The sequence below is a fragment of the Asterias rubens genome, chromosome 16 (genome assembly GCF_902459465.1).
Source record: "Asterias rubens chromosome 16, eAstRub1.3, whole genome shotgun sequence".
NCBI classification, from domain to species: domain Eukaryota; kingdom Metazoa; phylum Echinodermata; class Asteroidea; order Forcipulatida; family Asteriidae; genus Asterias; species Asterias rubens.
In genome coordinates this window covers 11169971-11195967 of record NC_047077.1, presented here as the reverse complement: position 1 = coordinate 11195967, position 25997 = coordinate 11169971, and the positions used below count along the sequence as shown (strand labels likewise).

General features: G+C 39.0%; 2 protein-coding genes and 8 non-coding genes across 12 annotated transcripts in view; 3 read left to right on the top strand and 7 right to left on the bottom strand.

Annotated features, from left to right (window-relative positions):
- LOC117300997 (DNA (cytosine-5)-methyltransferase 3A-like) overlaps positions 1-7657 on the bottom strand; it is a 28489-nt gene extending 20832 nt beyond the window's left edge. For 2 of the 3 annotated variants that reach the window (XM_033784871.1, XM_033784872.1), the window contains exons 1-5: positions 7534-7657; positions 4975-5028; positions 3612-3713; positions 1286-2846; positions 47-117 (exon numbers count right to left, since the gene is read on the bottom strand). In XM_033784871.1, coding sequence (XP_033640762.1) covers positions 47-117; positions 1286-2846; positions 3612-3713; positions 4975-5028; positions 7534-7647 — 1902 coding nt within the window. In that variant the 5' untranslated portion in view covers positions 7648-7657. The remainder of the gene's footprint in view (positions 1-46; positions 118-1285; positions 2847-3611; positions 3714-4974; positions 5029-7533) is intronic. The other variant, XM_033784873.1, reaches the window with a different exon arrangement.
- A 2589-nt stretch (positions 7658-10246) lies between these two features.
- On the top strand, positions 10247-25648 carry LOC117301147. Its single transcript, XM_033785043.1, has 4 exons — positions 10247-10418; positions 12658-14140; positions 20561-20617; positions 24956-25648. Exons 1-4 carry the CDS (start codon positions 10395-10397, stop codon positions 25084-25086), a joined length of 1695 nt encoding a protein of 564 aa, XP_033640934.1. The 5' UTR covers positions 10247-10394; the 3' UTR covers positions 25087-25648.
- On the bottom strand, positions 14783-14854 carry Trnaa-cgc. Its single transcript has one exon. It is a non-coding gene; the product is annotated as a tRNA-Ala (tRNA).
- Trnaa-cgc lies at positions 15682-15753 on the bottom strand. The gene has a single exon. It is a non-coding gene; the product is annotated as a tRNA-Ala (tRNA).
- Positions 16081-16152, bottom strand: Trnaa-cgc. The gene has a single exon. It is a non-coding gene; the product is annotated as a tRNA-Ala (tRNA).
- On the bottom strand, positions 16515-16586 carry Trnaa-cgc. The gene has a single exon. It is a non-coding gene; the product is annotated as a tRNA-Ala (tRNA).
- On the bottom strand, positions 16960-17031 carry Trnaa-cgc. The gene has a single exon. It is a non-coding gene; the product is annotated as a tRNA-Ala (tRNA).
- Trnaa-cgc lies at positions 17768-17839 on the bottom strand. Its single transcript has one exon. It is a non-coding gene; the product is annotated as a tRNA-Ala (tRNA).
- Trnaa-cgc lies at positions 19193-19264 on the top strand. The gene has a single exon. It is a non-coding gene; the product is annotated as a tRNA-Ala (tRNA).
- On the top strand, positions 19545-19616 carry Trnaa-cgc. Its single transcript has one exon. It is a non-coding gene; the product is annotated as a tRNA-Ala (tRNA).
- Positions 25649-25997: the final 349 nt, after the last annotated feature.

Here is a 25997-nt window from a genome sequence, read left to right as displayed (position 1 = left end):
AAGCCATAATTTGTATTATATTAAGAAATTGTTCAAGCGGTCCGACCTCTGTTCGACCTCTCTTTCTCATTCTCAAAACAGGAGCCTTCAGAGTTTGGAGGAAAACTGGGCTTGAAGCTGCAACACAATAATATAAAGAGCATTGTAAAAAAGGTTAAAGGCAGTGGACGCTATCGGTAATTACTCTAAATAATTATCATCATAAAAACTTACTTGGTAACGAGTAATGGGGAGAGGTTGATAGTATAAAACATTGTGAGAAACGGCTCCCTCTGAAGTAATGCAGTTTTCGAGAAAGAAGTAATTTTCCATGAACTTGATTTCGAGACCTCAGATTTAGAATTTGAGGTCTCGAAATCAAGCATCTGCAAGCACACAACTTCGTGTGACAAGGGTGTTTTTTCTTTCATTATTATCTCGCAACTGCGACGACCGATTGAGCTCACATTTCCACAAGTTTGTTATTTTATGCACATGTTGAGATACACCAAGTGAGAAGACTGGTCTTTGACAATTACCAATAGTGTATAGTGTCTTTAAGGACGAAAAAACAAACAATTGGCCCACAGAGCAAACCCAGATAAAAAGGACATCTAAGCAGCAGCTAAAAGGCAGAAAATTAAATCAGGCTGGATATATCTGCTGAAGACAGATAAGTATACAGGCCTGCATGCTTCGTAAGGGCAAGGGCACCGTGGCATTTTCTCCTAAGTAAAGGGCACTTTAACTGGAGCATTCAAAGGGCACCAAGGCAACAATCAGGGGCCATGGAGGCAATTGCCTTTGTAGCCTTATGTGAAATATCAGCCCTGAGTATTTTAAAAGTGTATATTTGGACTTGCAGGCCAGCTCATAAACAAAATGTTGTTATCAAGGTTGGAGAAAATCCTGAAATCAGAAAAAAATCTTGAGAAATCACACGCCTTGTTTATTGTTAGGAAATGTCAAGTGATTTTAAAATGAATAAAAAACCTTGTATAAATGTTCATGAAATAACAGTGTGTACAACACACCCGAAATTGACACTGCAGGGCTCAAGTTTTTGGGGTAAAAAACCTCAAAGAATACAGGGCTTGTTGCTCCCAATTTAACAAGTGAACAAAATGTTTGTTTCTACCGCTAAAGGAGGCATTTTGTGCTGAACCCCTTCAAGAAATTTTCACATACCTACTTCTCGTCATTATTCAGAAATTGTTCTGATTTGATGGGTCAAATTACCAACAAAAACACTGCAACAGACAACGTGTCAAAATTTTTCCCAAAAATTAGCCCTCAATACACTCACCATTGGCAGTGAAGTCTCTTTGGTCTTGGGTATGTTCTGAAGCTGGGCCTGTCGGCTGTGCATGTACAGGAAGGTCTGTAGCTAGACGGTGTCGAAGGTAGGATAACCCAGGAAGACAAGCCGGTGAATCAGAGTGCCCCTCATTATCGACAGACTCGTTGACAATTGAGTTGTTATTGACATCTTCACCAAGTGGCATTGTCACCTGAAAAATATCTTCCTCGGAGACAAGAGGAGTACAGGGATGCAACCCAGACTTTCCAAAGCTCTCAGTCGTCTTCAAGTTGGCATCATTGCTTTGTGGTGACTTTCTCTCTTCGTCGTCTTCTAACAGCGGCACATTCTTAATGTCTGATGCTACAGTAAGATTCCAGAGGTATTGGTTATACACACTCTCGCTAGCTGGCACACCGTTACTCTTCATTGTGTCTAAAGTGTCAGCTTTTTGTCTGGGAGACTCTCGGTCATCTTTAAGGCAGGCATTTCTTAGGGAGCAGAGTGACACACCATCATGGTTGCAATCTTGGTCATCAACATCTGGACCTTTCTGCTGATTAGAACTTGTACTTGAGATGGGATGCTGAGACGCGAAAGGCAATTTGCCAATTTTGACAGAAAGATGTTTCACGGATGATTCTGTGGAGGGACCAAGGGTGCATGTCGGTACCTCTAAGAGACAGCTGCTCTCTGGACTAGGATCTAACTTTCTTGCCTTCTGTCTTCGTGACTTACGAGAAGCAATGGTCGTCTTCACTTTATGAGTAGTTGGCGATTGCACTTGACCATCAAGCCCAGATGAGGACATAGTCATAGGATCAAGGGTAGAGGTGCATGTTGGTACTTCTAAGAGGCTTTCTGGAATTGGATGCAACTTTCTTGCCGTCTGGCTTAACCTTCGCGACTTACTAGAAGCAACAGCTGTCATATTATGAGAGGTTGGCGTGTCCACTTGTCCAGCAGGCACAGAAGAGGACATAGCCATGTCTGCCTTGTCTGCATCCTCCTGACTTCTCATCGCCCAGCTTGGTAAACTGTCATCTCTTTCAGCCTCTAGAGGGTCATTCTGTTTCCCACTCTTCCTGGTCTTCGCTTTTCTTCCTCCAGTGGCCGGCGGTCGTTCAAGCAGTTTGGGACTTTTTTTATTTGATCCGGTTTTCTGGATTTTAGCTAGGCTGTCTTTTTTAGATCGTTTACTCTCGCTGACCTTCCACTGGCTTTCCGGTCGACTGGGAGCTGCGTTTATGGTGACACCCTTTCCCAGTTTGCCATCTATCCTTTTATTTCGTCTCGAGGTAAACTTGCCATCTTGCCCCAGAGTTGGAACTTTGTGGTCACAATGTGGCTTCTGGTCAACACCTGCTTCTTGAGGCTTTGGATTTAAATCCTTTGGAGGTTTACTCTTTAGCTTGGATGGGTCTTGGCTAACGGACTTCTTATCATCCAGCTCAAAGAGTAGTTCCTTAGGCAAGGTAGACGGCTTGTTGTCCTTTTTCTCTTGATAAGGGCATGCTACCAGCGATCTAGGGGATGGCTTGTGTCGGCGTCCCTGGCCAATTGTCAACTAATCAGATGAAGAAAATAAACAATTACCAAGAATGAAGGAAAGAGTCTCTTCACAATCAAAGGTAGGGGATGGACTTGTGAGGTTCTTATCTTTATAGTTTCTTCGCAATAAAGGTAGGAAATAATTAATGCAAACGTTCTTGTGAGTCAAAACGGGGTAAAGATCATTTAAAGAAATGACATGTTAAACAAGGCAATATGTTTCCTCAAACATGTTGGAATTTTTAATTTTTAAAATTTTATATGTGCACAGTGCTGGGCGGGCCTGCCCAAGACTCAAAGCTTTTTTTCCAAGCACTCCGAGTAACTTCTGCTGTCGTGAATGGTCATGAGCGACAAAATTGGTTCAACAAACAGGAAGTCTTGACTATTTTTGTAGTAGTCGTGGCGGCACGATTAACCAAGTAGTTGAAAAACAGTAGTCGCTACTGTAGTCTCTGTGCATTCAATTCTTTTGAGAGAACGACACAATTAAAATTGGGTAAAGTGGTTAGACTGCAGGACTTGCAATCACAAGGTTTTGGGGTCGAATCCCCAGCTAACCGGTGATTTCACAATGACAAGAATAAATATTGTTGTCAAGTTACTGAATCACAATTTCTTGATTTGTGCAATTAAAGGGGTTAAACCAATGTTTGTATGAGATAGATTGGCTGTTGCCAGCTTGGTGTTTATATCCTTTGTGGGAGTTTGCCGAGTTCCCTTGATGGGAAAATCATTAAAAAAACAAGCAAACAAACGAACTAATAAAACAAATAATTACCTGCAACTCCGTCCAGAAGTCCGTGCCGTGAACGATTTTAATATATGGGCCGAGAGATTTTCTTTTCCTAACATTCCAAGTACGATACTTGCTCAAGAGAGTCTGTTAAAAAAAGAGATCAGATTCAGGCCCGGAATTTTATCTTTGAGAGGGCAAGACCAATTTTCATTTTGAAAAGGGCAACATTTGAAGGGAGCACCAAGGCTTATAAGACCAGGCCTGCAGATTATTTCCCAAATATTTTGAAAAGTAATTGGAAATTTTTTTAGCAAAACATATCTGTACATGATACTAAAATATTGCAACATTTTGCATATAACTGAGACTGCAGAACTTCTGAATTCTGTTATGTATTAAAGGCACTGGACACTATTGGTAGTTACTTTAAATAATTGTAAGCATAAAAACTTACTGGTTAACGATCAATGGAGAGCTGTTGATAGTATAAAACTTTAACGCTGTTGATAGTATAAAACATTGTTTTGAGGTCCCGAAATCAAGCATCTGAAATCACACAACTTTGTGTGACAAGTAGTGCTGGGCGAATAGTGAAATTTTGATATTCGGATACCGCTGGCCAACTATCCGAAATTAACCGGATATTCGAATAGTTTTTTTCGCCGCTAGAGGGCGCTGTTAAAATATATATATAAAAAAAAAATATTAAAAATATAAGAATGAGATCGTATGGGCGGATTGATATTAGTTTTAGACAGTGTCACTCGGTTCATTCATAAAAATGACCGGATCTAATATAAAGATGGCGATTTTCTTTTTCTTTTGATCGTGATTGACTCTACGTGAAGGAAAACTTTCGTAATCTTTGAACAAATTACGTCAGAAATGTCATTGTTTTAACTTTTCACGGAGGTGAGCATAGTTAAATACTTAATTTATGCTGTTTTATGCTGTCTTAATAGAAGTTTCATAAGGATTCAGACAAAACATTCCTATCAGTTGTCGCCCGACGTCCGCGGATATTCGATTATTAAAAGAATATCCGGTTACTTGGTTGTAATTACAGAACTATCCGGTTTATAAATAGGTATTCGCACCCTATGCGGATATCCGGTTAAGAAAAAAAAGGCATTCGCGGTTACGGATAGGAAAACCTATTCGCCATTAACCGGATATTCGAACAATTCGCCCAGGCCTAGTGACAAGGGGTTTTTTTTCTTCCCATTGTTATGTCGCAACTTCGACCAAATGAGTTCAAATTTTCACTGGTTTGTTATTTTGTGCTTATGTTGAGATACACCAAGTGATAAGACTGGTCTTTGACAATTACCAATAGTGTCCAGTGTCTTTAAGAGTCAGATGTAGAAGAAATAATGAAATCATTCTAGTATAATATAAGGTTTACCTGTTTCCCATAGAACGGCATTTTCAACACTCTGAATATCAACAGTTTTGGAATCTAAATACAATGGAAAAGGACAACAGGAAAGTAAATAAACAATGCTGATAAATAACAACAGCTATCAGAGATGTTGTGTAAAGGCCCGGTCCAACTGCAGCGATAACGAGAACGATAATGATCACGGAGAACGCGTTCTATTGGTTGAATTGCTCCACGCAGAATACGCACACGCTCATTCAACCAATAGAATGCGTCCTCTTGGTGTCGTTATCGTTATCGTTATCGCTGCAATGGGACCGGGCTTTAAGGCTACAGATACAGAAACAGATATGCCAACACTTTGCAATTCCTCTTTGTCAAACCAAAAGGTTCACGTAAAAAATCTGTTTTAACTAAAACACTTAATAACTCTTATTTTTGTGTTTTGTGTGTACTAGTTTTTTCTTTTTAATGAATTTTTGCTATTTTTATTTCTTTTACATAAATTCAGATGTAATTCAACCCTTGGACTGGGAGTTATGAATGTTTTTAAGGTGCTATTAACAGGACAGCAATTTACCTGGGGTCCCTTGCTTAATTTTTAGCACGGTTGTAAAACGTAGCAATGTTTGACAAGATTTTGCAAGAGAACTTAGACAGTATAAAAAAAAATTCCTTTCACACGAGGTGCATTTTGTAAAATTGTACAGCCTTTTCAGTTTAGCTAGGGACCCTTGCTAATTTTCTCTTGTGTGAAAGGGAATAAAAAAAAACCAGAATAATATATAGTGACAGCTTCCTTTGTGATGTTCAAAATATAATTTTACTATCAACAGCTGCAGTGCTTCTCACCCACAAAGAAAGTTTTTAGGGTCGTTAATTTTTTGAATGGAAACTTTTTCTCTCGAGTGTGAATTAATATGTTACCCGTTTCCATTTTCTGCTTGCTTGTTAAGTGGTCTATGATTGCATATTTTGAATGTTTAAAGCCATTATACACTTTCGGAACAGAACAAAAAATAAAAGTTCACAGATTTACAAATAACTTAAAGGGTTTACATAAGGAAGACTTCTCTTGAAATATTATTCCATGAAATGCTTTACTTTTTGAGAAAACATTAAAACAATCATCAATTCTAGATATCGAGAATTACGGATTTATTTTAAACACATGTCATGACACGGCAAATTGTGCGGAAACAAGGGTGGGTTTTCCTGTTATTTTCTCCCGACTCCGATGACCGATTGAGCCTAATTTTTTACAGGTTTGTTATTTTATATATAACTTGCCATACACAAAGTCTGGGACTTTGGATAATACTGTTTACCGAAAGTGTTCAATGGCTTTAAAAAGGCAGCGTAAAAAAAAAGAAATTGTGAAAATAATTCAAATAAATACAACAAGAACTTCTACATAGATAAAATAAATAACATTTCACACTTTATTCTTCACTTAGTGAATTTTTGTTTATCGAAGTTATGTTTAAAACATAAATCCACAATAAAACCGTTCAACAAATAATGCACTAGCAGTGTTTAAGTATAGGTCATGAAAATAGACACCAAAAGTTATCCATATGAACTTGATGATTATTTTAATACTTATTATGAACTTGGTTGAGAAATTTATTTGAAGAAAATATTTGAAAAGAAACAAAAAAACAATACTTTTTAGTCCCTGGTTATAATATTAAGGGAATCAATGTGTGGTGAAGAGGTTTTCAACTATGGTTTTATCCCAAAGAGGCCTGGACTTGATAATTTTACCGAGACGAAGTCGAGGTAAATTATAAAGAACCAGGCCTCGGCGGTTATTAAATTGACGTCATGCAAAATGTGTAAACGTTTTTTTAAAACTATTTTCTCATGACCCAGATGGCCGAATCGATCTCAAACTTCTACAGGTTTGTCAGTTTAAGGTGGAAAATATAAAGTGCTTCCACTGCCAGCAACTGTTTTGTTGGCAAAAACCAATTCTGTAATGTTCCTTTTTTCAAAAAAATGCAGGTTGCCACTATCCAGCCCAGGTGACTGATGTCCTACCAGTACTTAAGGCTTACCACCAAGGCTGGGCCTTGCTACAGATTTTGGCATGGCCTGATTGCATGGACCTCCTGACATCATACGCTCTCCCACCTTGCTGATCGGGAATATCAGTTTGTCACCAGACCATACCAGACACAAGTCTGACTTTGACAGTTAAACTGATTATTAATTATTTACTTGGGAACATATAAAGAACCATCTAGAGTTATTTTTACATTGAAACAAGTCATAATTTTGAAGTCCCGATTTTTAGTGCTCCAACATAAAATGTGACACACAGTGACTGATTATGATCCAAGATTCAGAAACCAGACTAAAAATGTGTTCCTACTGCTGTCATTCTAGATAGTAAAAACACCAGTGCTGGCTCCCCCACTAAACATTACTTCAAAATAGTAGATAAAAACACTGCTAAAGGCCACAAATAAAGTCTCAGTCATGACTACAAATGATATCACATGAACATGAAGCAAAGGATACAACATTCACGGCGTTTTTTGAGGTATAAATCAGCTTTTCGGACAATCTTTTTATTACCTGATGATAAGACAGTACCACATGTCTCTGTGTTTTGTATGAAAAAGGAAGAGCTATACAAAATGTCATAAACATTACACACAGTGTGTTTTGTATGTAATGTACAGTGTACATGACTTGACTGTTTTGGGGAGAGCACGTTTTCAGAAAAGAACCGGATGTGGCTCTCACACACGGCGTGGGTTGCTTATTGGACAACTAGAATGAAATGGGCGGGATCTATACGAATGAAATGGGCGGGGTCTAGAATATGTGGGTGGGATCTAGAATTATATTATGGCCGGGAATCAAGATTGAAATGGGCGGGGTCTAAATAAATAAACATGCACAATGTTACTCCACAGCCCATGAAGTTGCAACAAAAATTGTATAGAGTTTTGGCTGGTAACAGGTTTTTCTGATAAGACACTGGACACTATTGGTAACTGTCAAAGACCTGTCTTCTCACTTGGTGTATCTCAACATATACATAAAATAACAAACCTGTGAAAATTTGAGCTCAATTGGTCGTCAAAGTTGCAAGATGTGAATGAAAAAAACCCAAAAAACTTGCAACTCGAAAGTTGTGTGCTTTCAGCAGATGCTTGATTTCGAGACCTCAAAATTCTAAATCTGAGGTCTCGAAATCAAGTTCGTTGAAAATTACTTCTTTCTCGAAAATTCGCTTAAGAGGGAGCCGTTTCTCACAATGTTTTATACTACCAACCTCTCCCCATTACTCGTACCAAGTAAGGTTTTATGCTAATAATTATTTTGAGTAATTACCAATAGTGTCCACTGCCTTTAGGCACGATTTTTTTAGTGCTTAGCCAGTTTGTATGCTTACACGATGTGAAATTGGGCCCAGGTCCTAGACATAATAATCAATGCATGGGTGTTTTATTTTTTATTCTAAAATTATTTAATTTTTTTTAAACACGGGGACACTCCATGGGGACCATGACTACAGTAACAAAGAAGAGAATCCTATCACATTATTGTTGAGAATCGAAAAATTGTTCTTGTGCAAGTTGGTCCTGCTTGCAGCATGCACTGCAGGGGTTGCCCCATTTTTGTCTGCAAAAGTTGCCTTACCTGATAATGTAGAGTGGGGACCCCCACTGCAGTATTTTAGTGAAGAGAATCCATTCAAATCACGAATACTGTTGGAAAACGTATTGGACATCATCATCATCATCATAGCCGTCCTCCCGAGGTAGAGTCCCGGAGATGGCTTCCCAACTACGATATGAGTCTCCATAGGTCTCTGTTCCTTGCTAGGTGTCCTGCTGCTGCCACAGATGGTATGTCAGCCTCTTCACGGAAGTGCTTAATGTCTTCCAGCCATCGTTTCCCTGGTCTTCCTCTGGGTCTGTTTCCTGCAATGTGGCCTTCTAAGAGAATATTTTGGGGGTATCGACCACTGCCCATTCTGTTCACATGGCCAAAATACTTGAGTTTTACCATGGTACTTTTTTATAAGGGTTGTTTTCCTAAATGAAGTTGGATGATCTTTATAGCAGTAGTGAAGCAGTTCACGTACTATTGTGTTGCGAAGTCTATCCCTTCTCTGTGACCCCCAGTATTTTCCTCAAGCAGGCCATCTCGAAAACCCTTTATCTCTGTTCATCTGCTTTCTTTATCTAGGTGGCTATTGGTAGAGCCAATACTCTGGTTGAATTATAATTGATGTCTTTGGATGTCCATGATTTCAGCTTTTGCATGGCTCCTCCCATACTGGCAAGTCCAACTCTACGCTTGGTGTCATTTTCACTGGTGGTTTCTGAAATCATTCCCCCAAGATAGATGAAGTTTTCGACTTGGTCCACTGATTTACCATCTATCTGGATGTTAAGCATCTTATCTCTGACTACAGCAAAACGAAGATTGTTGATGAATTGCCCTTGCACTCTTGCACCAATCTGTTGGTATTGAATTGCAAGACGTTGTTTGAAAAATTAATCATGTGCTACTTGTGGTCCTGCAGCATTCACTGTGGTTGCCCTAAGTTGACTGATGCAAAAAGAATGCCTTTTGCAAGAATCAATTTCCCCCCGAATCAAAATAAACTAAACCAACAATAGCGCCCACAACGGTGACCCAATTACGAAAAAAAAATATTGTTCTTACCCAAATAGTAAATAAAAAAGAGTTTGCATGTAGGCAACAAATTTAAGAAACTATATTAATGCCGGGGCTGAGGAGAGGGGCAATGCATGTGGTAAGTACAAGTTGTTAACATCGTCACCTAGAACTTTGTGAAAATAATGGCTACTGGGGCAAGTTCCTTAGCAATTCTCACGAGACGATAATTATTGGGTAATACGGCGAGGCATACGGAAAAGGGCACTTTGAATCCTTGCCCGCATGCCCGGGCAGGTCCAAAAAAAGCCACTCCAAACCCGGTCCCGGTATAATAATGTAATGTTTAAGAAAAAACTTATTGAGAAAATTTTGCTGTCACCAAATGGCAAAACAAATTGATAAAGTTCAGCCCCAAAGGCCTAATGAATACACATTCGACCTTGATTCCGATTGTAACATGGCATTTCTCACCAACTTTGGTCGCCACGCTTGGACGACCCTCACACAGAAAATATTGTTTGTTTGGCAGAAAGCAAGTTCTGGTTCATTCATCTGGAAAAAGGTCGCATTCAAAACTCGGTAGAAAAATAAAACTCCATGAAAAGAAGTACAAAATTCGCATACCACAGCAGTCTGAAGTGTAGACCGGGCCAGGCGAGCGTACAGACGGGTCATGATGCTTCAGTGACGGTGCGCTGAGAATTGTATTGAATGCTAAAAGGTTTACCTGTACTTGTAGTTGAATGGAATAAAAAAAGGGTACCGTTTTGGGTGGCTAGTCTACCAGAGACATCACCATGTCGCTGAGCGTCATCATAGAGGTAAGTTATCACCAAGATTTTGAATGAAAATAGGGACACTCTTGTTGGGTTTTTCTAGTTGACGATCGAATAGTATTGTTGATCTAAATCATTAGTCATTGACACAAAATGGTCTACTCCCTTTTTGCTGCAACCATATTGTGTTTATTCATACCTCAACTCACTTGCAGTGTCAGACTTTATCAAATATTGGTCAATACAATTTAAAAAAAGGTGTATGGTGATGATAATGGCGTAACCTTATGGATCTTGTCACACGAGGCAAATTATACGGATAGAACACTTCTCTTATGGGGTTTGCCTGGAACTTGTTGCCTATATGTGTGGCCCTTCATATTTCAAGGGCATGCATGCATGTTTTGAAAGGGCAAGGTTTACCAATGAACTTTATCTTTGGTATAAGGGCACCTCTACGCCTATCATGAGAACATTGTACTCCTTGGGCATTCCAATGGGCACCAAGGCAATCGCCTCCATTGCCTCCGTGGAAGTAACAGCCGTCGATTTCATCAAACTCATCCTAACTTACTCTCTTAATGTAAAAGAGTGAAAAAGCTTTTGAAGAGCCATATGAAAGAAAACTCTTTTTCGAGTGGTCTTCCACGTTTTTAGATTGAAGTTTGCATCTTTTTTAGTGATTTTTCACTCTGTCCTGGAGTGAAACCCCTCTAAAAGAGTGAAATAACCACCACTCTGTTTGAAGAGCCATATGAGGGGCAGCTCAAAATGTCAAGAGTGGTGTTTTTCACTCTTTTACATTTTAGAGAGTTTGATTAATCCTAGGACTTAGGGCGACCAGTTCCGTATCCTTAGTATAAGGACATATTGAACCCATCCCTACAGGACGGGTTACCCATCCTAACTCGAGATAGGATTAATCATAGCGTTTCGTGAAATCGGCTGCATGCAGGCCCGCAATAACGTAAAAATAAATCGATGATGATGGTGTTGTAACAAATAGCAACGATTTGTTATGTTATGAAATCTGTTGGCAAAGTTTCTATAATGTATTAAATGGGGACACTGACAAAACAAGTTGTATCTGAAACGACAAAACCTGTCGGTAAACTTTGATCTATGTATCATAACCCGATCTTCATTAGTATAATGCCCTATACATTATTAGTTTCTTCATATTTGTATTATTCTTAACACTATTGTATTGCTTTTTCCTGTTATAGATCTTGTGATTTGTAAGGTTTTAATTTGAGTGTTCATGTTTGCTCGCAAATAAAATGAAATAAAATGGAAAATGAAAAGAAAGATGTGAACAACCATGCCAGACCCTTGGCGATATTTGATCCTTGACATATTAAAAAATATATATATATATGGAAACAATAAAAGCTAATGTCCTGACTATTCGACTATGCAGAGTCACTTCTCGGAGGCTAAACATTATTTTTTGTAAAACAGTTATAAAAGGAGATTGAACACTTAAAAACGAAAATCATCCACCTTAATTTTTAATTCACCAATAGGGGTGTCGGGTCATGGCAGGCATTGGCTGCATATTCACATGAGTGACATTAATAATGTATCTTATATATGCTCTGTCAACCGGTGTGTTTACTCAAAACATTGTTGGTTTATTATATTGTGTCTGTCATAAATTTGCACTATTAAACTTCAGAGTTGACGACACTATATTGTATGGATTACACGTCATCTGGTTACAAGCTGTTTACCTTCCTTTGTGCATCCCATCACACACCTCTAAATTCCTCAATATCAGTTTGCGTATCCTACGCTTTCAGCAGTTCCAAAACTCGACATAGAACACGGTCAGCACTGTTTTAAAGGCACTGGACATCTTTGGTGGTCAAAGACCATGTCCTCTCACTTGTTGTATCTCGACATATGCATAAAATAACAAACCTTTGAAAATTTGAACTCATATGGTCGTCGAAGTTAATGGACTAAATTGAAGGAACGTAGTTTTCGAGAAAGAAGTAATTTTCAACTCAAATATTTGAATTTGATTTCGATACCTCAGAATTAGATTTGAGGTCCCGAATTCAAGCATCTGAAAGCACACAACTTCGTGTGACAACGGTTCTTTTATTATTATCTCGCAATTTCGATGACAAATTGAGTTCAAGTTTTCACAGGTTTGTTATGTTGTGCATATGTAATTAAGCAAACTTTGACAATATTACCAAGGTGTCCAATTAAATGTAGGCAGTTTTGAACATAATAATGATTATGAGAAATTTGATTGTTTATCTTTTGTTTGTAGGAGCCGTCGGGCTTTCGTGACGATGACCTTCATTACATGGGTCGAGTTAGCCACAACTCGCCCCGTGGTAGGTCGAGAGTGCGTGCCAGCGGTGGCGGGAGTCGCCCCCGAGACCTTCGCTACGGACCTCAAACGGGACGATACAGCAAGGGAGCTGGAGCACGGGGTCTCGGTGGGCTCCGGTTCAGTCAGACGTTTACACCGGGTGCTCCGGTGCGACATGACGGCGGTAAACCCAACGTCGTGCCCATCAGATTCATCCGTAATCCTCGTCACCCAAAGAGTTTATACAATACAGAGATAAGCATGAGAAATGCCTCACGGGGACGACCTCTCAAGGTTTCGCCCGATATGGCCTTCCCGGATCCCAGGGAACACAAATCAATCCGGAATCCACTCGCACCGCGGTTCCGGCACGAGTTTGACGTGAGCGAGGCTACCTATAACATAGCACGGAACCCACTCTCCGGTGCGTCCATTCAAAGACTGGGTGATTCCGGAGCAGTGTACAACCAAGCGTATAATGCAAATGACGATAGCAACAGCAGCGATGAAAGTTCCGGAAGTCAAACCACAGAGTTTGAAGGATCTCAGCAGACTGACGATGATGATGATGATGTAAGTGTGAACGACTCAGCCTCGAGAATAGCCATTTACTCAGCCGTGAATAAGTACAGGGTACCAGAGCCACCTCCAGTCATGACGAGACCTCCACACTTCACTCCACGCCCCCCAGCACCTCCTCCGGTGCTCATTCAAAATGTTCCGTCTATCCCTCGAGTAGTTGCACCCGATTGGGAAGCGGTTTACCAGCAGCACCAGCAACCCCATGTTGAGGTTGAAGAGGTACCACCAATACCAGAACCCCTGGACACCCTAGCCGAGGAGGACGAAACGCAAGACGATGACGAAGAGTCGCAAGTGGTCAGAGACATGAGTACACAGACTGCTATCATGATACAACCAGATCATAATCAAACTGTCAATCAAGAAGAAGCGGATGCTGCTGACGATGATGAAGAGAGGTTCGTTGACATGCAAGAGGAAAGCCGGAGTACTATGACTCACGATAACTGGGAGGTTGTAGCACCCTGGTCGCAGACCTCTGCTCAGGTGACTCGCAGTCCCAGTCTTGCTGTCAACTACCGGCGTGTCGTGGCAGAGCTCAGCGGTGACGACTTGGAAGCAGTCCAACAACAGGAGGCACAAACTGAGCCTCAAACAACACAACCTCAAATGAGTGAGGATCCCCCACCCTGGTCGCCTCCTATCACACCTCAAGTAGAGCAGATCTTACACCCAATGCATCGCTTACCCAGTTACCCTCCACCCCAAGCCGACGATTGGGATCACAGGAGACGAGGATCCCGTGGTGGCAGACCTGTGTGTGGCTTCTGGAATGCATGTTGCTTCATTGTCCTCATGCTGTTTGCGTTAGTGGCCGTCATTGGTGCAGCTGTAGTTACCGCCCTCTACGTTCTTCGTAAGTATCAACTTTTTTTTTTAAATGAGTTTGAGTTAATATTACCATGTTTGAATCATAGATGAATCGCATATGACGTCATTGACCAAAATCGTTGATGAAACTATAGCCCGCGTGTAGGAAGACTAAAATTAGGGAGGTTTAGCTGCACGTTCCGTGTGAACGCTGTGGTCAGAAAATTGTTCCATTGAAATCTCACGTTTTAGCATTCGTAAGGTTACCATTTCTTATGTCATGTCGTAAGTGCAGACGTCATACGTGAGGCATGCAATAAGCCCAAAGTGGTGACGTCACCTAAAAACATACCATTTTTGGACGCCTTAAGTTCACGTGTTTGCTCGGGTAAACTTGCTGTTAAACCTCACAACTGGCCGAGTTGTGCGCGTGTATACATGGGTGCATTTTTCTATAAGATCAAATAATATGGCGGTCCATGGAGCTTTGTACATGCCATCAAAATTCTTTGCAATCCAGTAAAAAGCCTTTTTTCAGAGGTGTCTCCATCACAATCACAATATTACTTTACAATAATATTTTAAAAGAGTCAGTAAAACAAAAGGTGACAGAATTGCAAAATATAAAACAACTGCGCAAGACATTATTTTAAGATGTCACTACAAAAAGAAAGTCGTTAACTTTCTCTGGAGATACCGGGATTTGAACCCGGGGCTTCTCGCATGCGAAGCGAGCGCTCTACCACTGAGCTACATCCCCTGTCTGATAAACCATTCGAATTAATAATAATAATAATAACCCGTTTTTATATAGCGCTTTTCACACCCGGAGGGCGTCCCAAAGCGCTTCACATTATTACCTCTGGTCACTGGGCCTTAAATCACTCCTTAAACCATCTCAGCTCCCTGGTGGGGAGTATACAGCCTTGTGCAACATTAATATGCGCTACTCGGCTAAATCAATCACAAGAACCATCTCTGCCCTCACAGGTACCCATTTACCCCTGGGTGGAGAGAAGCAATTATAGTTAAGTGTCTTGCTCAGGGACACAGTGTCACGACCGGGATTCGAACCCACACTCTGCTGAACAGAAACCACCAGAGCTTGAGTTCGGTGTTCTTATAATTATACCCTGTCAGTCCTTAGGCTTTGAACTTGGGAATCTGTTTTTGAACTGCTCTTTGAAATGTTCATAAAAAGGGGTTGCTGAGTACTTTTGTAGGAGTGCATGAAGGCTTTGACCAAATAAAAGGCAAACATCAATTCATTCTCATTGAGACAAAAAAAAATGAGCTGTTTGACTTTGAGCAAAACACTTTTTCAACATTAATTTACATTTCGTGAAGCAGTACTTTTCGCTTTATGAAGCTGGGCCCAGGACACCAGCCACACGCGGTACGTGACAGTGTATTCTGGTTGGTTACCCCTTTTATTGTCAGCAAGATTAAATTTTGCTTAGCTACTTATTGTATAGTTCTATGAATTTTGACCCAGCTAGAATTGGGCTCAATTTCTCAAAGCCGGTTTAAGCACAAAGTCTGTATTAGTTGTCATGATCAGAAAAAATGAAAAGAATGAAAAGATTGTGGAGATACCGGGATTTGAACCCGGGGCTTCTCACATGCGAAGCGAGCGCTCTACCACTGAGCTACATCCCCATTTATATATACATTTGAAGAAACAGTCGATGAAATAATTACATCCTTTTCAGAAAAGGCTTCCTTTGAAATCTGCTTTTGTGCTTAGTAATAGTTTCCCTTCAAGAACAATACTGATTGCTGAAAAAACAGTTTCTGTGTACGTTTTAGGAGCATGAGTGATTTGACAGCAAGGAAAACAACAATTTATATTCTCTTAGCCAAATAAAAAATAAACAAATTACCAGGCCCATTTCCTAAATCGTGTTAGCTAAAAAAATCTTGTCAAAAAATGTGCTATAAAACGTCTTTTTTAGTTACAATTACAAAAAGGAAGGCAGCTTTCTCTGGAGATACCGGGATTTGAACCCGGGGCTTCTCACATGCGAAGCGAGCGCTCTACCACTGAGCTACATCCCCTGATTGACGCTGTACACAAAAAGCCGATCTAATGATCATTTATCCTTGTCAGCCAAAGGCCTCCTTTAAAACGTGTTGTGTGCTTAGGTAGTTGTCTTTGAAAATTATGATAAAAACGTTTTTGAGTACTTTTAAAGAGCACATTATGATTTGACAAATTGAGGCGAACAAATAACCTTTTTTTAAGAGACCTATATGATTTGCTTCTTAACAATATTTTCCGCTTATAGCAGCAACAATAAATATATAATCTGGCCCAGTTTCATATAGCCTGTTATAAGCTTACAAACTTTCTAAGCTCGGAAAAACTGCTATAAAACGTTTTGTTTTCATAATTTTATGAAAAGGAATACAACTTTCTCTGGAGATACCGGGATTTGAACCCGGGGCTTCTCACATGCGAAGCGAGCGCTCTACCACTGAGCTACATCCCCTGATTGACGGAAGTCTATAAACAAAAAGCCGATCTAATTATTATATTATCCTTGTCAGCCAAAGGCTTCCTTTAAAATGTGTTGTGTGCTTAAGTAGTTTTTCTTTGAAAATTATGATAAAGAAGTTAAAGAGCACATTATGATTTGACAAATTGAGGCGAGCAATAACTTTTTTTAAGAGACCTATATGAATTGCTTCGGCAGAAAGTTTTCTTAACAATATTTTCCGCTATAACAAAAATAAATTAAGCTATATAACCTGGCCCCGTTTCATATAGCCTGTAAGCTTACAAACTTTCTAAGCACGGAAAAACTGCTAAAAACGTCTCTTTGTTTTCATAATATTTATGAAAAGAATACCATATTTTTTGGATGGAGATACCGGGATTTGAACCCGGGGCTTCTCGCATGCGAAGCGAGCGCTCTACCACTGAGCTACATCCCCTTATTGAAATGATAGCCTAACAAACAGCCGATCTAATGATTACTATTATCCATGTCAGTGAAAGTCTTCCTTTAATATTTGTTGTAGTTTCCTTTGAAAATTACGATAAAAAAGTTTCTGAGTGCTTTTAAAGCAATTGGACACTTTCGTTAAACAGTATTGTCCAAGTCCCACACTTCGTTTATCACAACTTATATATAAAATAACAAACCTGTGAAAATTTAGGCTCAATCAGTCATCGAAGGCGGGAGAAAATAACGGGAAAACCCACCCTTGTTTCCGCACGTTTCGCCGTGTCCTGACATGTGTTTAAAATAAATCCGTAATTCTCGATGTCGAGAAGTGCTATTGTTTTAGTGTTTTCTCAAAAAGGAAAGCATTTCATGGAATAATATTTCAAGAGAAGTCTTTCAACATTACCTTCTGTAAACCCTGTCAATTATTTGTAAATCTGTGAACTTTTTTTTTTCCGTACCGAAAGTGTCCAATGGCTTTAAACAGCACGTTATGATTTGGAAAATTGAGGCAAAAAATAACTTTTTGTTAAATTTTTGTTTTTAAAGGAGACCTTTTTATGAACTGCTTCGGTATTTACAGCTAAGCAAAAATTAATATTAAGAAAGGGCCCAGTTCATTTATAGCCCGAAGCTTACAAACTTTCTCAGCACACAGAGACTGCTGTAAAAAAAAGTCTTTCAGTTGTCATTTTTAGGAAAAGGACTCGGACAACTTTCTCTGGAGATACCGGGATTTGAACCCGGGGCTTCTCGCATGCGAAGCGAGCGCTCTACCACTGAGCTACATCCCCGTTTCTGTACAAATTGTAAAAAAAAACATTCCATATAATTGTTTTATGCTTGCCAGTCATAGGTTATCTTTGGACTTTAAAATAATTTTAATTTGCATAAAAATGTTGATAAAAAAAGGTTTTCTGAGTGTATGGTTTTGTACATTTGACAAATAAAAGGCTATATCTTATCATTTTGGGATTTTTAACAAGATACCATGAAGTGCTTTGGCAGAACATTTTGCTTATAGCAGTTTTCTTTCTGCTTAGCGAAAAATATAAACATAAACTGAACTGTGAACCATTTCATAAAGCCTGGACAATGTTTATATTCACTATCAAGAGCTCTCCGTTGCTCGTTACCAGTGTGATAATTATATTAAGTAATTACCCAACGTGTTCAGGGGTGGATTTTACACACAATAGACTAGACTTGTCTCGAGTTTGGACGAGTTTCTCGTTCCTAACTTAAGACTATGCCTTTAAATTTTAATATCCCCTAGGCCGGGGCTAGTCCTAATCTTTGTGAAAACGATCAAAGTGCCTCTAAAAAAGTGTCCCAGAAACCCTGTATATATATATATTTTTTTTTATGAGGAATCTACAGGTACAATATAACAGATCAACAATTCCAATGAAGCTTTAAAGGAACACATTGCCTTGGATCGGACGAGTTGGTCGTTGAAAAGCGTTTGAAACCGTTTGTTATAAAATGCATGGTTAGATAGATAATTTAAAAGTAAAATACAATGATCCACACAAATTTGCCTCGAATTGCATGGTCTTACTTTTACTTTGCGAACTAACACAGTAGACCATTTAATGGCTGACCGTGTTAGTCGACGAGTTAAAAGAAACCACGCAATTTCGAGGCATATTTGTGTGGATCATTATATTCTACTTTTACAACATCTTTCCAACCATATGCATTTTATAACAAACGGTTAAAAACGCTTTTTATAGACCAACTCGTCCGATCCAAGGCAATGTGTTCCTTTAATACGACTAGCAAAGTTAATATGTATTGTTTTAGAGCTGCATGGTGTGGATGAAGAAATAAGAGGAAACTGATAAACTTGCAGGTACAACCACGTGTAAATCTCCTTTGCGGGAGTGTTGGCTCTGAAAAGAGCCGGCCGGTCGAGTGTGGTCTCGACGTTTCGAACAGTTTATTCTGCTCGTCTTCATGAGAGATTTTTAAATGGTTGTAACATCAGTTACTTATTTACAAAAACCGAGGGCCTTGCATAGTACAATGATATTGCTAGGAACTGTGTTCAGTTCTGGCTGAAATGTGGACACGATAAGAAGAAGAAGAAGACGACTTATTGATAGTTAATAATCAGACTGCCTCATCATAATTATGGAGAGAAAGGGGATGTAGCTCAGTGGTAGAGCGCTCGCTTCGCATGTGAGAAGCCCCGGGTTCAAATCCCGGTATCTCCAGAGAAAGTTGTCTTCCTTTTGTAGTTATGCCAACTAATAAGACGTTGTATATCGCAGGTTGTTTTACAGGATTTTTTTGTGAGCTTACAGGATTTGTGAAACTGTGGGCCAGGTAATTTTTATTTGAATTTTTGCTAAGAGAAGATAAATATTGTCATCAACTTTTGTTATCAATATTTTCAAAGGAAACTATACCTAAGCACAGAAACAAAGGAAGCCTTTTCTGATATGGATACAATTATTTTATCGAATGTTTGTTCACCTTAGTTATTGTATTAAGGGGGATGTAGCTCAGTGGTAGAGCGCTCGCTTCGCATGTGAGAAGCCCCGGGTTCAAATCCCGGTATCTCCAGATATCTTTCTTTTTTGCAATTATGGCAACTAAGACTGTTAAGCGCAGAATTGTTTTTCCTTTAAATTGCTTTTGTTTAAAACAAATGTGTTCTTCGGGTTAGTCTAACAAGAAAATTAGATTTTGTCCTGAACTTCGGCTTGGGCCCCGCAGCTCCGACTCCGCGCTCTGTATTGTGTTGGAGGAGGAAGCACCGCTCAAAATCTACTCTGCTCGAACAGTGGGTGCGTTCGTTTAGATTCCCTGGGTCGACCCTGGACTGCCCCGGTGCGTTTGAATAGCTTTGACGTCATTCCAGGGGCTCACCCGGGTCAGCCCCCCAGTGCCCTTCATGCTTGTGGAGTGGGTCACTCTTGGGGGCTGGCCCCAGGTAAACGACGTCACTACGAGAGCGGTGAGTAGTCGTTCGTTTAGCTCTTGGCAGGGGTTCACCCGAGTGAGCAGGGTAGACCCAGGGAAGGTAAACGATCGCACCCGGTATGGGTTTAGTCACCGTGTGGTATCTTTCCTCACCTTCCACCTCTTGGACGCCGGTTCGAATCATACCGGCGGGCACCAGTTGAACTGGGTTTTCAGTCCCTGCCTGGCTGCGTGTTTTTTCCCAGCTGCATGGGGTTTCAACCTCCCACGTCTAAACTGAAACTTCCATTCCCTTGCCCTCTCTCCATAGGGGTCTAGGCTAGTGTATAGTGATTCAGTTTTTGTTGTTCTGAAAGTCCTTGACTTCACAACCAGAATAAATTAAACGAACTTTAACGCAATGGAAATGACAGTGGAATGACGTCACAATATCATGAAATGGGTATTGAATAAGTTGGGCGTTACCCCAAAAACATATGTGACAGTAAAAGTTTTTTTTTTGTATAGACGAGTGTCTGAAGGGCAGGCTGTTAGTCCTGTATGTTATAATTTATTCACATTCTAATTTTGTTTTATTTAAACAGAAGTTTCAAACTGTTCAACAAATTGCGGACTTCCGTCAAGACCCGGTTACTTAGCAGGTAGGTTAAAGAAAATTCAATATTATTAAAGGGAAGGTAGACCTTTGGTAATTACTCCAAACATTATGACCGTTAAATATTGCTTGGTAAGAAGCACTTTAGCTGTTGATCATTTGTTTTTGAGAAATGATTATAAAGGTAGGATAGTTTTAGAGGAAGGGATGACAATTTATAGTTTCAAGCTGAGAAACGTTTTATGCAGAAGCGTTTCTCAGATTGTTCGTTCCAATTACGGGTTATTCTTCCTGCATTTATACCGCACCACAATTTTGCGAAATCTCAAACACTGGCACCTTTAAATGAATTATATGTTGTAATATAATACATGTTAAATTTGCATTGGGGATAAAGAATATCAATTTTTTTTTATTTTACCCAAATATCGATGTGTGTTAGTACTGTATAATTATATGTTCTCAGGTGAGTCTTATTGTATACATTAGTTTCCCGAACCAAAGGTAAGCTTTGCCTTTATTGGAATAATTTTATATAAAAGCCTTACAAAAAAACTCAAAATTCGGACCTATGTTCAATGTTTTATAGTCATAGCGGCCCGCCTCAATAATTCTTCAAAGGTTGGATTTAAACATGTGTCTGTTTAAAGGTCCGGGGTGGATTTCACAAAGAGTTAGGACTAGTCTTATCTCGAGTTATGACCAGTTACTCGTCCTATAACTTAGGACTATCCATGCAATTTGTATATCTCCTAGTCCTAAGTTAGGACTAGTCCTAACTCTTTGTGAAATTGACCCCTGGTCACACAAGCCCCGATAACGAGAACGAAAACGAGGACGATAAAAATGCACGCCCTCGATTGGTTGACTAAGCGTGGGCGTATTCTGCGTGGAGCAATTCAGATTGTTCGTTCCAATTACGGGTTATTCTTCCTGCATTTATACCGCACCACAATTTTGCGAAATCTCAAACACTGGCACCTTTAAATGAATTATATGTTGTAATATAATACATGTTAAATTTGCATTGGGGATAAAGAATATCAATTTTTTTTTATTTTACCCATACATCGATGTGTGTTAGTACTGTATAATTATATGTTCTCAGGTGAGTCTTATTGTATACATTAGTTTCCCGAACCAAAGGTAAGCTTTGCCTTTATTGGAATAATTTTATATAAAAGCCTTACAAAAAAACTCAAAATTCGGACCTATGTTCAATGTTTTATAGTCATAGCGGCCCGCCTCAATAATTCTTCAAAGGTTGGATTTAAACATGTGTCTGTTTAAAGGTCCGGGGTGGATTTCACAAAGAGTTAGGACTAGTCTTATCTCGAGTTAGGACCAGTTACTCGTCCTATAACTTAGGACTATCCATGCAATTTGTATATCTCCTAGTCCTAAGTTAGGACTAGTCCTAACTCTTTGTGAAATTGACCCCTGGTCACACAAGCCCCGATAACGAGAACGAAAACGAGGACGATAAAAATGCACGCCCTCGATTGGTTGACTAAGCGTGGGCGTATTCTGCGTGGAGCAATTCAACCAATCGAGGGCGTGCATTTTATCGTTCTCGTTTTCGTTCTCGTGGGCCTGTGTGACCGGGCCTTTACACAAGGGATTGAACTACAGTGTCAAAATCTCAACAGTGTATCTATGCACAAAGTTAAAGGAACGACACTAAACTGACAAACCTGTAGAAGATTGAGATCGATTGACCATCTGGGTCACGAGAAAAATAATAGTGAAAAACAAACCTATTACACATTTTGCATGACATCAATTTTAACAAGGACTAAAGCTCACATGAGCGATAAAACTCCCAACGGGAAAACAGTTTTATTTCAATACAACATTTTAGACAGAAATATGTCATGGGATGTTTTCTACTATCCTCATCATTTGACCGTGTAAGTTTTATGTAAATCCGCACTTCACTAATTGTTGTTCTTACCAATTCTGTAGCGTTCCTTTAAAGGGTCTATGTAACTTTTGTAGGACAAATAACACAATGTCCACAGATTTACACTAAACTTACACAGTTTGAAGATAATGATAGTAGAAAGCTTCCCTGAAAATATTACGTGCTGAGGTGCTGTAATTTTTGAGAAATGAGTAAAACAATGTCATGAAAATAATGTTCGTCTCATGAGACGAAAATTATTTTAATCATTTACAAACGTGTTTTCCTCAAAAACTACAGCACAGCAGTAAGTAATATTTGAAGGGAAGCTTTCCACTATCATTATCTTCAAACCCTGTAAGTTTAATGTAAATCTATGGACATTTTTAAAACGATCCAAATCCTTTAAGGATAATGTCATGAAGGTAAACATGTTAGGCGTCCACAATAGCATTAAAAAAAGACATTCAATGACAATGCACCATTCTTTGAAAAGGCAATCCAGTAACACATACCAACACCATGCGTAATTTTACATTTTCCCATACGAATGTGTTTATACCGTGGTTTAGGCGGGAATGGCCCCGGCTATTGAATAGCACTATACACCGCTCTCGAGAAATAATGATTGAGGTTAGGGTTAGGGTTATGGGTAAGAAAGAAAGAAAGAAAGAGAAATGGGGAATCAAATTTGAGGGAAACATGCAACGAATAAAAAAAAAAAATTCGACAACCAATTGGTCCCAAATTGTTGCGGTCTCGAAAATCAATCATCTGAAAGCACACAACTTCGTGTGACAAGGGTGTTTTTTCTTTCGTTATTATCTTGCAACTTCGACGACCAAGTAAGCTTAAATGTTCATAGGTTGAACTTTTGTGTTTTGTGTTTTATCAGAGGTTTAATTCAGATTTATCTTCGACAACCAATTGTTTCCAAATTGTTATAGGTATGTTATTTTATGCATATGGAGGTTCTTATTTTTGACAAATACCAAATGTAAGTTTTTCGTCTGTCACGATACTTAATGTATACTTGATAAGTCAATACTTCACATGCAGCTCACGTGCGCTTGCGTATAGGCATACGGTTTTTAGTGGTTCTGTCAGAAGTTCTGAATAGGGCCTACACCGTTAAATTGTTTTCATTTTATGCATGAACACTTTTATTTATAACGAAAAAAGGGATCAAATCATGGGTGAAACCAAATTTATATCAAACAGTGCAGTGAAACCCCTTTATACCTTTGGGCCATTACATACGGGACAATATTCAACAAAGGGCCACATATTTTTCTGATTCACTCTCGCAGCCTACACCCGATTCGACTTAGTAATCTTGTTTACGTAAATGACTTCGCATTTTGCATAAAAATAGTGCGCTGTTCACCACATTCTTGTTTACCTTGAATGTCAGTAGTCAACACGTAAACACATTATTCGTTTTGGTGACAATTTGGTGACAATTTGACTATACTCCCTCTTAAAGGCAGTGGACACTATTGGTAATTACTAAAAATATATACTGTCATAAAACCTTTCTTGATTACGAGTAATGGGGAGAGGTTGATGGTATAAAACGTTGTGAGAAACGACTCCCTCTGAAGTAACGTAGTTTTCGAGAAAGAAGTAATTTTCCACAAATTTGATTTCGAGACCTCAGATTTAGAATTTGGGGTCTCGAAATCAACCATCTAAACGCACACAACTTCGTGTGACAAGGGTGTTTTATTCTTTCATTATTATCTAGCAAGTTCGATGACCAATTGAGCTCAAATTTGCACAGGTTTGTTATTTTATGCATATGTTGAGATACACCAACTGTGAAGGCTAGTCTTTGACAATTACCAATAGTGTCCAGAGACTTTAAGTAAGAATACACTGCACCAACTGGGGTGTTAGATTGATTCTTCCTAGTATCTATATTGTGATAACACCAACATTGAGTTATATATCCCAATTATTATATATCGTTTGTAATGAACACCATTTTGGTGTTGTCACATAATATACCAAGAGAATCAATTTAAAGGGAAGTACACGTTTGGTAATTGCCAAAGACCAGTCTTCTCACTTGGTGTATCCCATCATATGCATAACATAACAAGCCTGTGAAAATTTGGGCTCAATCGGTCATCGAAGTTGCGAGAAAATGACGATAGAAAAACACTATTGTTAGACGAATTTGTGTGCTTTCAGATAGGAATAAAAGACTTCTCGCTAGAAGTCTTTTATTATTTTAGTGAGAAATTACCTCTTTCTCAAAAACTACTTTACTTCAGAGGGAGTCGTTTCTCACAATGTTTTATACTATCAACAGCTCTCCAATGCTAAGTCAGTTTTTAAGTTAATATTTGTTTTGAGTAATTACCAAACGTGTACCTTCCCTTTAGCACCCCAGTTTTTTCAGTGTACTTTCTTCGTCAATTACCAAAGGTTTCTGATAATAAACTTTATTCTAATATTTTTCTTGATTTCTTGCAGGTTTTGTTGCTGCTGGTGCCCTTGCTATCCTCGTGGTGTTAGGTTTGATCACGTGGTGTTGTTATAATCTAACAGTCAGACAACGTAACGTCAACAAACACCGAATGGAAAGTTCGACTAGGAGAGAGTGAAGACGACGCCCAACACTGAAATCACCGAAAAACAGCGCGACTGAAATCTGAAATTTATATCAATTGTTGTTACTATAAACTCAGAATAAGAGCTAATCAAATCATTGAATTAGTTCATCTGGGTTTTTGAAGATCATGAATTAAAAGATTCGTTTTTACAAACGTAACTTCTAAATTACATGTAAGTAACATCATACATAATTTTGGAATTGTAAAGACGAACCTTTAGAATTCGAAGCTAATCTAACTTTTGCTTATCTCTCTTCTGGACAGACTGTTTGATACCAAATTATTATTATATAGACCATTAGAACTTTGTTTACACTAAGTGTGACCTAAAATGTGAGTATTCTGGCAGGCACAATACTGCACAGGTCATAAGGGAAAGTTTAAATTTTGTGTCATAATTTCCGCATAAATCCAATAATTTTTAAAGTAAAAGCTGGTCAGGTTTGGAGATGTGCCCCCATTCATAAAATCAAAAGTCGATAAGAATTAGACAGTGCAATCTCCATAAAATATTATACACAAAATGAATGTTTATGAGTGCAATGGTGCAAATATGTTCATGAGTTGAAAGATGGAATGTTCTATTCAACGAGGCGGAGCCGAGTTGAATGGAAAATTCCAGCTTTCAACGAATGAACATATTCGCACCATTGCACGAATGAAAAACATTCATTATTTGTTTTATATAACATCCAAGTAGATCTTTGTCATTTTGATTGAAAGATACAACTTTCAAAACAAACAAAGCGTAGGCCTCCAATTTTTAATTGTAGAAGACGAATGCTAGTAATTTTACTAATATGCCTTGCTGCGTTACCGAAGACAACGCGCACGCAGTGATGTTTTTACTCAGCTTTTTCGTTCCATCCGAAAAGTACCATTGCACGCTGGCAGCGTGCAAT

Excerpts from the sequence above, each read along its gene's own strand:
- LOC117301147 (XM_033785043.1), top strand. The coding sequence starts at position 10,395 with ATGTCGCTGAGCGTCATCATAGAG. Across the intron at positions 10,419-12,657 it reads CGCTGAGCGTCATCATAGAG|GAGCCGTCGGGCTTTCGTGA; the intron begins GTAAGTTATCAC and ends TTTTGTTTGTAG. Across the intron at positions 20,618-24,955 it reads AAGACCCGGTTACTTAGCAG|GTTTTGTTGCTGCTGGTGCC; the intron begins GTAGGTTAAAGA and ends GATTTCTTGCAG.